The sequence below is a fragment of the Euprymna scolopes genome, chromosome 30, assembly GCF_053919585.1.
Source record: "Euprymna scolopes isolate OS-2025 chromosome 30, ASM5391958v1, whole genome shotgun sequence".
Lineage (NCBI taxonomy): Eukaryota > Metazoa > Mollusca > Cephalopoda > Sepiida > Sepiolidae > Euprymna > Euprymna scolopes.
The window spans coordinates 11,331,816-11,347,359 of record NC_136511.1 but is presented as its reverse complement, the minus strand read 5'-3'; the positions used below and the strand labels follow the sequence as shown (position 1 = coordinate 11,347,359).

The 15,544-nt window shown below is 30.4% G+C and overlaps 1 protein-coding gene across 6 annotated transcripts in view; it reads left to right on the top strand.

The window, feature by feature from the left end:
- LOC145254652 (inositol 1,4,5-trisphosphate-gated calcium channel ITPR3-like) overlaps nt 1–15,544 on the top strand; it is a 1,190,449-nt gene that overhangs the window by 567,925 nt on the left and 606,980 nt on the right. For all 6 annotated transcript variants that reach the window (XM_080113294.1, XM_080113292.1, XM_080113293.1 and 3 more), the window contains exon 8: nt 6,629–6,726. In XM_080113294.1, the coding sequence (XP_079969420.1) occupies nt 6,629–6,726 (98 nt within the window). The remainder of the gene's footprint in view (nt 1–6,628; nt 6,727–15,544) is intronic.

Here is a 15,544-nt window from a genome sequence, read left to right as displayed (position 1 = left end):
CATTGTTTAAATTACCTGGAGCATTGTTTAAATTACCTGTAACATTGTTTAAATTACCTGTAACATTGTTTAAATTACCTGTAGCATTGTTTAAATTACCTGTAACATTGTTTAAATTACCTGTAGCATTGTTTAAATTATCTGTAGCATTGTTTAAATTACCTGTAGCATTGTTTAAATTATCTGTAGCATTGTTTAAATTACCTGTAACACTGTTTGAATTACCTGTAGCATTGTTTAAATTACCTGTAGCATTGTTTAAATTATCTGTAGCATTGTTAAAATTACCTGTAGCATTGTTTAAATTACCTGTAGCATTGTAAAAATTATCTGTAGCATTGTTAAAATTATCTGTAGCATTGTTTAAATTATCTGTAGCATTGTTTAAATTACCTGTAGCATTGTTTAAATTACCTGTAACATTGTTTAAATTACCTGTAGCATTGTTTAAATTACCTGTAGCATTGTTTAAATTACCTGTAACACTGTTTAAATTACCTGTAGCATTGTTTAAATTACCTGTAACACTGTTTAAATTACCTGTAGCATTGTTTAAATTACCTGTAACATTGTTTAAATTACCTGTAACACTGTTTAAATTACCTGTAGCATTGTTTAAATTACCTGTAACATTATTTAAATAACCTGTAACACTGTTTAAATTACCTGTAGCATTGTTTAAATTACCTGTAACATTGTTTAAATTACCTGTAGCATTGTTTAAATTACCTGTAGCATTGTTTAAATTACCTGTAACATTGTTTAAATTACCTGTAACATTGTTTAAATTACCTGTAACATTGTTTAAATTACCTGTAGCATTGTTTAAATTACCTGTAGCGTTGTTTAAATTACCTGTAGTGTTATAAAAGATGCTGGAAGTTCTCCCCGTTGACATCTATGCATTTTTGTAACACTTTTAATAATGTTTGCAGATACTGCTTGTAGTTATCTCTAGTGATTCTCCTGATAGCGTTGGTAATGTGCTCTTTTAGTTGGACTAGATTGTGAGGATTATTTGCATAAACTTTTTGTTTTAAAGTTCTCCAAAAATTAAAAATTCACAAGATGACAAGTGCGGGAAAGTGGTGGCCACAACCCTTTGCTTATTGTTCTCGCTTCCATAAACATGTCATGAACTCGTGTCAACAATCTGTAAAACGTATGGCATGTAGTGTTATCTTGTTGGGAAAAAATGCATTTTTCTTGTGGTGTCAGTTGGTCTGTAAGAGAAAGATTAAAGAGCTCAGGCTACTTGTAAGTGGGCTGCTTAACCTAAAAAAAGTTGATTAGAGAAAGATGAGAGAGATCGAGCTCCTTCTAAGTAGGCCACTGTGTATTTTAAAGAGTTTCTATAAAGCACTATATGGATACAATCTTTCGTTTGAAATTTTAACTGTTTCAGATTTTCGCTGAATCTGATCCGTAGTCATTAGACAATAATTCAACAAGCGCCAGTAATTAAAGATTTAGTAGGAAAAGACATCATTTCCGAGCATATAAGCGTAACAAATCGTTAAATCGATCCAAATGGAAAAGACCCTCGCCGAGCAGAAAAGGGTAAATAACTCACTTAGAGTTATCGCCCTTGACCTGTAAGTATGCTTGTAACTTAATACTGTCGCAGTGTCTCTTAGTTTCAATTTCTTTAGAACCTTTAGCTATATTATATATTTAAGAAATTTTAGAACCCTTAACTATATTATATATTAAAGATATTTTAGAACCCTTAGCTATATTATATATTTAAGATATTTTCAAGAATGAAACTCGTGTGATACATTTTGATAAAAAATGGAGTCAACATTATAACCTTAAGTAACATTATATCTCTCGTTTTATCTGAGTAAGAAAGCATATAACTGAGGCAAAACTTTCCTTTTCGGGGAATTTATTTAATCGACCTGGGATGGGTGATTTACTAGTTTACTTATTAAAAGTTAGATTCAGTAGACGTAAATAAGTATTACAGTTTTTATTGTCCCACTTGAACACAAACACGATGTAAAATTGATAAAAACTAACAGTAACAATAGGTAAGAGTCGTGGAATATAAAATTTCAAATTTCTAATTTTTTTTTACATGAGTATTGTTACAATTTTTACATGAGTATTGTTACAATTTTTTATATGAGTATTGCTACAATTTTTTATATGAGTATTGTTACAATTTTTTATATGAGTATTGCTACAATTTTTTATATGAGTATTGTTACAATTTTTTATATGAGTATTGCTACAATTTTTTATATGAGTATTGTAATAATTTTTTTACATGAGTATTGCTACAATTTTTTACATGAGTATTGCTACAATTTTTATATGAGTATTGTTGCAATTTTTTATATGAGTATTGTTACAATTTTTTTACATGAGTATTGTTACAATTTTTTACATGAGTATTGTTACAATTTTTATATGAGTATTGTTACAATTTTTACATGAGTATTGCTACAATTTTTATATGAGTATTGCTACAAATTTTTCCATGAGTATTGTTACAATTTTTATATGAGTATTGTTACAATTTTTTTACATGAGTATTTTACCATTTTTTTACATGAGTATTGTAACAATTCTTTATATGAGTATTGCTACAATCTTTTACATGAGTATTGTTAAAAATTTTTACATGAGTATTGTTACAATATTTTACAAGAGTATTGTTACAATTTTTTACATGAGTATTGTAACAATTTTTTTACATGGGTATTGTAACAATTTTTTATATGAGTATTGTTACAATTTTTTATATGAGTATTGTTACAATTTTTTATATGAGTATTGTTACAATTTTTTTCCATGAGTATTGCTACAATTTTTTACAATAGTATTGTTACAATGTTTTACATGAGTATTGTTAGAATTTTTTATATGAGTATAGTTACAATTTTATATGTGAGTATTGTAACAAATTTTTTACATGAGTATTGTAACAATTTTTTCTATGTGTATTGCTACAATTTTTTATATGGGTATTGTTACAATTTTTTACATGAGTATTGCTAAAAAAAGTTTCCATGAGTATTGCTACAATTTTTTTACAATAGTATTGTTACAATTTTTTCCATGAGTATTGCTACAATATTTTATATGGGTATTTTTACAATATTTTTACATGAGTATTGTTACAATTTTTTACATAAGTATTGTTACAATTTTTTACATAAGTATTGTTACAATTTTTTACAGGAGTATTGTTACAATTTCTTTACATGAGTATTGTTACAGTTTTGTATATGAGTATTTTAACTATTTTTTACATGATTATCGTAACTATTTTTTTACATGAGTAATGTTACAATTTTTAGCATGAGTATTTTTATATTTTTTATATGAGAATTTTAACAATGTTTTTACATGAGTATTGTTACAATTTTTTACATGAGTATTGTTACAATTTTTTTACATGAGTATTGTTACAATTTTTTACATGAGTATTGTTACAATTTTTTTACATGAGTATTGTTACAATTTTTTATATGAGTATTGTTACAATTTTTTATATGAGTATCGTTAATATTTTTTATATGAGTATTGTTACAGTTTTTTATATGAGTATTGTAACAATTTTTTACATGAGTATTTTACAATTTTTATATGAGTATTGTTACAATTTTTTACGTGAGTATTACTAATTTTTTACATGAGTATTGCTAATTTTTTTACATGAGTATTGCTAATTTTTTTACATGAGTATTGCTAATTTTTTACATGAGTATTGCTAATTTTTTACATGAGTATTGCAAATTTTTTACATGAGTATTGTTAATTTTTTTACATGAGTATTGCTAATTTTTTACATGAGTATTGCTAATTTTTTACATGAGTATTGTTAATTTTTTTACGTGAGTATTACTAATTTTTTACATGAGTATTGCTAATTTTTTTACATGAGTATTGCTAATTTTTTTACATGAGTATTGCTAATTTTTTACATGAGTATTGCTAATTTTTTACATGAATATTGCTAATTATTTTACATGAGTATTGCAAATTTTGTACATGAGTATTGCTAATTTTTTACATGAGTATTGCAAATTTTTTACATGAGTATTGCTAATTTTTTACATGAGTATTGCAAATTTTTTACATGAGTATTGCTAATTTTTTTACATGAGTATTGCTAATTTTTTACATGAGTATTGCTAATTTTTTACATGAGTATTGCTAATTTTTTACATGAGTATTGCTAATTTTTTACATGAGTATTGCTAATTTTTTTACATGAGTATTGCAAATTTTTTACATGAGTATTGCAAATTTTTTTACATGAGTATTGTTAATTTGTTACATGAGTATTGCTAATTTTTTTACATGAGTATTGTTACAATTTTTTACATGAGTATTGCAAATTTTTTACATGAGTATTGCTAATTTTTTTACATGAGTATTGTTTATTTTTTACATGAGTATTGCTAATTTTTTTACATGAGTATTGTTAATTTTTTACATGAGTATTGCTAATTTTTTACATGAGTATTGCTAATGTTTTACATGAGTATTGCTAATTTTTTACATGAGTATTGCTAATTTTTTACATGAGTATTGCTAATTTTTTTACATGAGTATTGTTAATTTTTTACATGAGTATTGCTAATTTTTTACATGAGTATTGTTAATTTTTTACATGAGTATTGCTAATTTTTTTACATGAGTATTGTTAATTTTTTTACATGAGTATTGTTAATTTTTTTACATGAGTATTGTTAATTTTTTACATGAGTATTGCTAATTTTTTTACATGAGTATTGTTAATTTTTTTACATGAGTATTGCTAATTTTTGTTACATGAGTATTGTTAATTTTTTACATGAGTATTGCTAATTTTTTACATGAGTATTGTTAATTTTTTACATGAGTATTGCTAATTTTTTTACATGAGTATTGTTAATTTTTACATGAGTATTGCTAATTTTTTACATGAGTATTGCTAATTTTTTTACATGAGTATTGCTAATTTTTTTACATGAGTATTGCAAATTTTTTACATGAGTATTGTTATTTTTTTACATGAGTATTGCTAATTTTTTACATGAATATTGCTGCAATTTTTTTACATGAGTATTGTAAATTTTTTTACATGAGTATTGTTAATTTTTTACATGAGTATTGCTAATGTTTTTACATGAGTATTGTTTATTTTTTCACATGAGTATTGTTAATTTTTTTACATGAGTATTGTTACAATTTTTTACATGAGTATTGTTACAATTTTTTACATGAGTATTGCTAATTTTTTTACATGAGTATTGCTAATTTTTTTACATGAGTATTGCTAATTTTTACATGAGTATTGCTAATTTTTTTACATGGGTATTGTTAATTTTTTTACATGAGTATTGTTAATTTTTTTACATGAGTATTGTTACAATTTTTTCACATGAGTATTGTTACAATTTTTTTACATGAGTATTGTTACAATTTTTTCACATGAGTATTACTAATTTTTCACATGAGTATTACTAATTTTTTACATGAGTATTTCTACAATTTTTTTACATGAGTATTGCTAATTTTTTTACATGAGTATTGCTAATTTTTACATGAGTATTGCTAATTTTTTTACATGGGTATTGTTAATTTTTTTACGTGAGTATTGTTACAATTTTTTTACATGAGTATTGTTACAATTTTTTCACATGAGTATTGTTAATTTTTTACATGAGTATTTCTACAATTTTTTTACGTGAGTATTGTTACAATTTTTTTACATGAGTATTGTTACAATTTTTTCACATGAGTATTGTTACAATTTTTTTACATGAGTATTGTTACAATTTTTTCACATGAGTATTGCTAATTTTTTACATGAGTATTTCTACAATTTTTTTACATGAGTATTGTTACAATTTTTTTACATGAGTATTGTTACAATTTTTTTACATGAGTATTGTTACAATTTTTTCACATGAGTATTGTTACAATTTTTTTACATGAGTATTGTTACAATTTTTTCACATGAGTATTACTAATTTTTTACATGAGTATTTCTACAATTTTTTTACATGAGTATTGCTAGTTTTTTTTCATGAGTATTGCTAATTCTTTTTCATGAGTATTGCTAATTGGTATTTTTTAAAATAATTTATGTTATTTATTCTCACCTTGTCTGTCATTTTCACGATATCTCGAAAAAGTGCACCTGAAGAAGATTGGTCGAAACGTTGTGAAAATAACATCCAGTATGAGAATAATCCAGATAATGCATAAAATATAGATTTCATACGACTAAAAATAGTCGTGAAGGGTCAAGGAGAATAGAAAATGTCGGAGAAGAACAGCACTAACCGAACCTCCATTCGAAAGGTACAGGGCGTTGGGGAGATTTATTTCCATCCAAATACCAGTGAAAATCAATTGTCTTTGTTAGTGAGAAATGAATGGTAAGTAGTTTTTTCGATCGTTATCGAAAAAAGCGGAGATTACTGGAAATCTTTGGAAACTTGTTTTCACTCAGACTCCAGGAAACACTACTGGTTATTATTAGCGAGCAATCCCTGATGATGACCTGTGTTCGAACTCTTAATGAGTTGGTAATAATAGTTGTTGTGTTCTGCATTAATTGTTGTATGTTTCATTGTGGTCATTTATTTTTAAGACCATTTTTTCTACTTTGTAATTTCAGGTTCAAATCTACGATCAAATCGTTTTCGAAAGCATCAAATCGCCTGGACACTACTTTCACGCCAGTCAGTCATTCCATATTGACCATTACACATTTGGGTAAGTTTCTATCTATATTATGATACTGCTATTTAAGTGCTTCTTTGCATGACACTGCCTAGTAAATTTTAGGAAAAAAATATTTACGGAAAACAACCCAATATTTTCTTTTAATTTATTATTTAAGAAAATTATTTACTTCTCTTGGAATTCTTCAGATGAGAAACGCCATTTCGTATACTATTACTATTTGTATCCTGCAAAGTATCGCACATTTTAATATTTACATATCGACTTGCAAGGATACTTGGCATTGCTCGGACCAAACATGTAACATAACTTCTATCTCTCTCTTCCTCCCTCCTTTTTTCTTCTTTGTTCAAACCTCTCTGAACTTACACACACACACACACACACATACACACACACGCGCACACACACACACGCACACACACACACCTAGTCGGCGTAAGGAAACTAACTTTGTAAAAAATTCTGACTTAATTTTCATTTATTTAGTAACTCAAAACGGACTACATTATAACATTAAAAGATGTGTATACATCGTTATAACATTAAATAAAATGTATAATCTCAATATTATGTTCTAATAAAAATCAATGATAATAGCGATTTGATCTCTAAATAATTGTTTTTTTTTGTTTTTTTTTTAGATATTAGACATCCGAGGTTTCTCCAATTAAAAAATACAAACTTTATAGGAATTTGTTTTGTGTTTTTCATTTTTGCGGGATACATAAGCAGACATTTACCTCGAAAAAAAAACCTAGAATTTTTTAATTAAAAAATAAAACACCTGGATTATTTTTATAATACAACGCGTATTTCAAGGAATTTGATTAAAGTAGCGTATAATGAACCACCGTGTGATTTTTTTACTAACTAATCACAACTTATCAAGGCCAGAAGCTACACGTGGATAATATTAATGAGAGACAATAATTGGAAGTAACCTACTTGGTGTGACATTTACTCTACGCAGGTTGACTCGATTTAATCGAAAAGGTAGTAGTTTCTATGGAATATTTAATTCACAAACAGTGCTTAATCACATATAGATCCCAATCAGGGAAAATGCCGACATAAACCTTCATTGATTTTTTCTTCAGAGAGATATCGATCTCCTCTCACATAAATCGCCTAAAATTCCCGAAGGATAATCCATCTGGTATTAAGCAGATTCTACATTAGTTCAAGGATCTAACAAGACCGTAGTTTGAATTATCAGTTATAAGATGAGGAATATTATAGGAGTGTTCAAAGTGGAAAAAATTTAGTTGATTACTAATTGATACTGTTTATGACAAACTTTATTTACATTAAATGTGGTGCTTGTTGGGAGAAAGACGAAAGATCGATTGTTTTAAATAAATATTAAGAAAAAAACAGCATCACTTTCTTAATTGTCATGTTGAAAATAGTAATATATCCAAAAATTAAGAAAATTCATCTAGTAGAAAGTTATTTATAGTTAAAAGTAATTTTTTACGAAAATTAGGGAGAATTGCATTTTTCGTAGATGTTTGAGAGTAGACGGTGAAGATTTTACACACAGAGGACATAACTCAGAAGACATATTTTAAATTACACCGTAATGGCGTCCAACTTGTGTAGCGTATAAGCTATGAACTCTTATTTTACTAAAAATGCAATACCAGTTGTTTTAGTCAATGAAGTTTTGTAATTTTTCGATATATTACTATTTTCGACATGACAACTAAGTAAGTCATATTGTTTGTTATTTTTTTTTTTTTGTCAAAATGATATATTTAAAAAATGGATATGTCGCTTCTCTCTCTCAAGAAACACTTTACATTTTAAGATTATCCTTTGGTAATCTGCAGAGAAGCAGTCCTCCGATGTTGTTTTCCAGACGGATATTCCTTGCAAGGAAAATCTAATAATCGACATTCCACCTGACACTAGACACAAATATTTTTTTTTTTTTTTTGTTCTTGTAGGAAAACAACGTCTTGTGAAAGTCTGTTCGTTTTTAGGGTTATTTTCTTAGCAATATATAAACATTTCTTTGAAGTCTTTTCAAGTGAAAAAAAACATGGTTTACGTGATAAGCTTTTAAGAAATAATAAAATTACTTTTACAGCCTTAAGGTAAAAATGCTTAATTAAAAAAAAAAGCACATGTCGTTTTTGACTTTCTTAAATTCCGGTATTTTTTTTTTTTTTTCAAAAGTGAAATTCCATTGTATAAATAATGCCAAATCTTGCAGCCGTTTCAAGTGCCCTTATTTGGGAGCACTTTATTTCCCGCTTATATTAAACTGACTTTCTATAATGTGAAGCGGATACGTGAACTTATATATGATGAGTCTTGTCTTCACTGCATATCAGTTTCTAGAGCTTTATCTTTTTACAATCTATTTGTTCCTCGGGTATTGTGCTTTGACCTGAGACATGACCTCTGTAACCTAGTACTCGCTTCAGTAGTCACGCAATGTTAGAACCAACATAAATTAAGCTGGACTGATCACAGCGTGTGGATGATATCACCATGGCTTATAAACTATATGCTATCAGTATCCTTTGGATTCATCGGACTACTGTTCTCACCTTCAGTGTAATTTACAACATTCGTGTTGATGTAACCTCCGACCTTTTTCACGTGTATCTTGTCGAACTCGGGAATGTTTCTGTCGAGCTCAGGAATTTGAACGGAATTGCGAATAGAACCCTTTATTTACTTGGCGGGGGTAACATGCTCTCGTTCCGTCAGCCATGACTGGATAGAAATCCTAAGTAATTCGCAATAGTGTTTTTCAGACGTTCACACTGAGAAAAAAACTTCAACCTTCAAGAGTATATCACTTTTACAATTGATTTTTTCAAGTACTCTAATAACTGCGCCACGAGTCCTATTGACGAACGAATAATATTCGAAAATAATACGAATAACCAATCCTCATCTCAAAAGTTCAGAAACGCAATAAACGCTATCTGTCTAGTCTTGTCTAGTCTTACGGACACACTAAAAATCTTTTTTCTTTTTAAAACAGCCAGAGTTCAGCGAATATATTTTCTTTCCACAGCAAATATGATTTTCCTGTTCTCTCTTAGCTTACTACTGGAAACTCATGCAGTCTATATATTTTTTAAAATCTTTATTTTCACTAACCTTATCTGCCAGCCAAGAAGTCAACAGCTGATTGTAATTGCGTCGCTGGTCTGTGGAGTTAAACGAGTAGTCGCTCTTTTATTATGATTCCTTTTCTACCTAATCGTATCGGGAGATTGGGAACCATCTCCTAGTGTTACACCTGGTGTACAGCTCATCTTTCATTTCGTAACACTGACCCTAGATTTCTCCCCACCCCCCGTTCTTATTCTTTCAAAAGCACCATTATTTACTAATCTATTTCGTTGTGGATGTTGGTAAACTTAATGTAGGCCCTCCTTAAGTACTTGGTTGTAGAAATAACTGGAGCAAACAATTCGAACAACAAAACCGAGTCGGTCAAAATTCGCATCATGCTTATTCATAAGACAAGAAGGCAAATCAGTTGTAAACGATTTATAGTTACTTTAAAATATAGGTTTTCCATGGATGATCATAGTAATCACTAAACCTGTGTCTTTCAAACTTAAGCTGTCCTGAAATTAAATTCAATCTGATAATACGAAACCATCATCGACAACAGTACTAAATTCAATTCTGTACAATAGACAATTTTAATTTGCTAGTTATCTTTCTTTTCGCGTTCGTTCTTCTGGTAGTTTCTTTTCGACATTCATGTTATTTCGGCATTATTTGCTATTCTATTTTCACAGCTGGTTATTGCCAGACACCAGATATCAAATTCTTAGAGTTATTTCGACATAGCATCATTAAATATCTACATTGTAAAACATACATTGAGCTAATTGCCAATGCTGCTGTGAGGAAGGTGGGCTCCCTATACTGTGCTAGAAGATTACTCAAACCTGAGAGTATTCTGTATCTCTACAAAGCCACTATTCGCCACAGCATCGGATATTGTCGTCAAATGTGAGCTGCTGCATCTGCCACTAGTCTCTCGCTTCTAGATAGAGTTTTAAAAAAGGGTCGCCAACCTAATAGGCCCCACACTGTCTGCCCGTCTCCAACCTCTGTCCCACTGCCGAAATGTGACAGCCATATTTTTATTTTACAAGTGCTTTAATGGCAAATGCTCGGACGAACTCGAAGCACTAGTACCACCTCCTCGACAAAAATACTCCCGACAAACCCGACAAGTAGCAAAATTCCACCCTATACTGTACAGATCCCTATATGCAGAAGAAGCCTTCTACCAAAATAGTTTCTTTCTTTGGAATGCTAGACTTTGGAATTTCATTCCAGACCCCACTTCCGTGACTGTACTGACATGCAGAATCTCAAATGCAGAATTTCAAATGCACAATACTCATGAAAAGCAGAATTTCAAATGCACAATACTCATGAAAACAGAATTTCAAATGCACAATACTCATGAAAAGCAGAATTTCAAATGCACAATACTCATGAAAACAGAATTTCAAATGCACAATACTCATGAAAAGCAGAATTTCAAATGCACAATACTCATGAAAACAGAATTTCAAATGCACAATACTCATGAAAAGCAGAATTTCAAATGCACAATACTCATGAAAACAGAATTTCAAATGCTCAATACTCATGAAAACAGAATTTCAAATGCAGAATTTTAAATGTAATGTGAACAGACATCTCGCTGCCCAACTCCCTACATAGTATCCCTGCAAATCCGGTCCCAAATAGTACCCCCTTACGACTTAGTTGCGCTTTGTCTTGTTCGGGGTGAAAAATATTTTTAAAAATGTATTCACTCATAAAACCATTAGTTACGGACATCCCTAAAAACATAAGCTTTTATATTTTCCAGCTCTCCTGAGCACTAACCCAGTCTAATAATAATACACAATTAACAAAAATGACATAGTCTTGTTTATTTTTTCATTTTCACCGTGTTTTCAGCATTTTGCTTTTAATGCTAATAAATTACCTTTTACCAAGGCCAAAATCAACGCAAGTATAAATATTAATAAGAGTGTCAGCTGGATGATAAAAATACTATGAGAGGATTAGAAACTATTGCGAGAATGCACAGTTTGATTATCTAAGAGGATGACTCGACATGTGTTCGTTAATATTCGATTTGAAGATGACCTTGTAGTGAAGAAGACGTGTGGAATTGTGTTTTTTTTTCTTTTGTTCTCCTCGACATTGACTGATTTCTGTATATCTAAGGAATGTACGGATACCTATATTATATTACGTTTGGCAATATATATATATATATATATATATATATATATATATATTATTTTTATTACATTTTCACCCCAAACAAGGCACATTGCCACTTTGGTGTAGGGGGCTACTATCAGGGGCAACAACTACTGGGGCACTATGTAGGGATTTGGGCAGCAAGATGTCTGTTCACGTTGCACTTGAACTTCTGCACGTCAGTACAGTTGGGGAAGCAGGGACCTGGAATGGAATTCCAAAGTCTAGCGGTTCTGGGTAAGAAACTACTGGAGTAGAAAGATCTTTTACATCTAGGGATCTCTACAGTGTAGGGGTGGGATTTTGCAGCCTGTCGGGTTTGTCGAGGGTGTTCACGCCGTGGGGGCACAAGTGCTTTCAGTTCGTCAGAGCATTCAATATTAAAATACTTATATATTATATATAATAGATGTGCAATTCTTTTATGTCTATACCGACTGTGTCTCTGCTGCTTTTATATTATGAGACTGTGCTAATGCTTAGGATGAAGGATAATAACAATTATTGATAGTTATGGCCATCCGTAGCTAAAACAAAACGAATTTCATAAATAAATGTTTGTATTGATTTTTGTAAAACTCGTCTCGTTTTATGTGAATAGACGGGAAATAATATTTTTTGTTGCGCAATTTCTATCCGTATTTGCATTAATGATTGCGACGATTGTTATGAGATTAGTGTAGTAAGAAGAGTGATCAAAACAGGTTATTTTCAAGTGTAAAGCACTTTTTCCTTTCTTTTTCTTTCATTTTATAAGTAAGGTCTCCGTGTAAATCCCAGGTGGCTTTTGATATCGATCTATGTAATTAACTCTTTTTTTTAATGCGATAAGGTCTGCAATGGTGCACTGTTATCTTCACGTGATAGAATGATTGTGCAGGGCATCTGCCCATCTCATCATTGGCCTAGCTGTCGGTTGTTTGTGGTTTGTTGTGACGTTTGCAATGTTGGTATTCTTCTTCCGTAAAAATCATTTTCTTTATTAACAAAACCTTAAAATCCTAAAAAAATATAAATTACGCAAAACAGATACACACACGCAGGTATCAAGTTGCAAGGTTCTTTTGGGGGATGGCTACTACACAGCAAGACATGATGGAGTATGTAAGTACATCCACTGGACCATCTGTAAAAAAATTAAGCATTCAGTGTAGCAGCAAATCCTGGAAACATCAACCTGAAAGAACAGTTGGAAATAACATATACCATACATTACGACCATATAATACCTACAGCCGCCTACCTAGAAAATGCTCCTGCGAAATCTGACAGTTATATGGAATAAGTCAAAGAGAGTTACAACCTTGGTTAGAGTGTCCCTAATGATGGAGGTCTGAACAGAACTGAAAAGGAGAAACAGATCAAATATCAAGGTCTCATGTATTATATGAAAAAAAAAACTGGAATCACATTGTAGTATCTGTTCTCATACTGCATCTCACCTTTTCTGACCTTGATTATTGTAGGAGAAATCCTTCTAGACTGAAGCAATTTATAGTTTTCTTTCTATTCAGCGTGCAACGCAACTAAATGTATAGTAGTCACGTGTCAAACTGTAATTTGTAATATGTTTTGCCGTGGTCGTCACGGTCGGCTTCAGCGTGATAAAATAATGAAAAAATACAGTTTCGTATTTTGTTAATTGTTTAATGTTTGAGGCATATTTTCTATTTTGGCATAATAATTGAAAGAAAACGCAACTAATCGGGAGTTAACCTATTCAATTGAGTCGATTGCGTTAAAGTGTAAGTTTGATTATGCTTTGAAGGCGTCGCTGTCATCGTCGTGCTAAAATATTAAAAAGAATACACTTTCGTAGTTTGTGAATTGCATATATATTTTGTTGTATTTTTTGTGATGATAATGGTCATGTTGACCGATTACATAGTTAATACTTACTGGTATAATAAGCCAGAAGAAAATGTAAGAAGAAAAATGTTTTATGTAAGAAAAGGAGTGCATCAATAAAAATAATTCAAAATAGCAAGTAACCTTTTAGTGAGGCAGATTGCTGAAACAATCTTTCACTTGGTGCTTGTAGCACTGAAAGATTCTTATGGAATATTGAGATAACCTGCCTCACTATTTTTGTAGTTTTGCGTTTCAATGTATTCTAATGCTTTTATTAGGTTCGAAAAGGCAATAACCGTTACTGTATTTTTTAATGGAAACATGGAACCGTTCTCTATGGATATGCAACGAATTCGTTTAGTTTCAAATCACCGAATTTTTTAATATGCGTTTTTTTTTGCCGAAATAAAAACCCCGGAATTTTAAGAAAAGAATTATGTTGAGGAAGCCGAGATCACAGTGCAGTATCTGTTCGAATACTGTATCTTACCTTTTCTAACCTCTGGAGGAGAACTCTTTCTAGACTCAGTCAATTTGTATTTTTGTGCTATTCCAGAGTGCAACGCACCTTTGCAATTTAGACACGTGTAAAAGTGTAGGTTTAATTATGTGTTGAAGTCGTCATCGTCGTCGTGGTTGTGCTGCAATTAAAGAAAAATACATTTTCGTATTTTGTGAAGCGTAAAACTTTTGTTGTATTTATTATTTTTTGTGGTGATAAATTCTGATGGTCTTGTTGACCGAGTATTAAGTAATACTTTCTGGTATAATAAGCCAACAAAAATAAAAATAAGTTGAAAAATGTTCTAATAAAAAAAGGAGTACCCCCCCCCAAAGTACAAACAGCAAGTAACCGTTCTGGATTAGTTTTGCAGTGCAATGTATTTTAATGTTTTTATCAGGATAGAACAACCACAATCGTTTATGTGTTTTTATAACGCAGACATGGAACACTTCCGTAAGGCACTGTAACAACTTAGTTCGTTCGTAAAGTATCGAACTATAAGATAATAATTGGTGCTAAATATGTGATTTATGTTCTTTATTGAATTATTGTTTTCTTGTTGGCAATTTTTTAAAGTAATTTAATCTATGCACATCTGTCATATTATTTATTTTTCGTCATTTCTTTCATTCCTAACGGAATAAATCCAAAAAGCGTATGCAAAACTTGCCGTAAATAAGTAGTATTCCTGAGAAACAAAATTTGTTGATGTGTAATAAGGGGAACGTGGCCTCGCAGTCGTATTGCTGAACAAATGTGCAAATAAACTTACGTTTTGCATAGGAGTATAAAAAAGTAGGAGCGCAGTAAGGTTTAATTGTATGCAACATTGTTGTTGGCATTTTTTTTTTAAAGAACAGAAGCTTTTTTTTGTATCGTACGCATTGACTGGCAAAAAAGTAGTAATCCCCATAAACTATTTTTTTATGTATTTGACGGAGAACTCTTCGTCGCAATCGTAGTGATGTACATATGTGTAAGAAAGTTACCTAATGTAAAGCAACGAACCCAAAAAAGTGTCACAGGCTAGATATTATACTGTAATGTAATTGGCAGTCTCTCTAAAAACAGAAGTTGTGTTGCCTGTAAAGGACGTCCTGAAGGACCATAGAATATGTTTGTAAGTGATTTCGTACTAAACATTCGTTTATAAAGGGGGTGAATTGTTATTCCAGAATAGGGGAATAGTCAGAGCTAAGCCAATCGAAGTAATCGGAA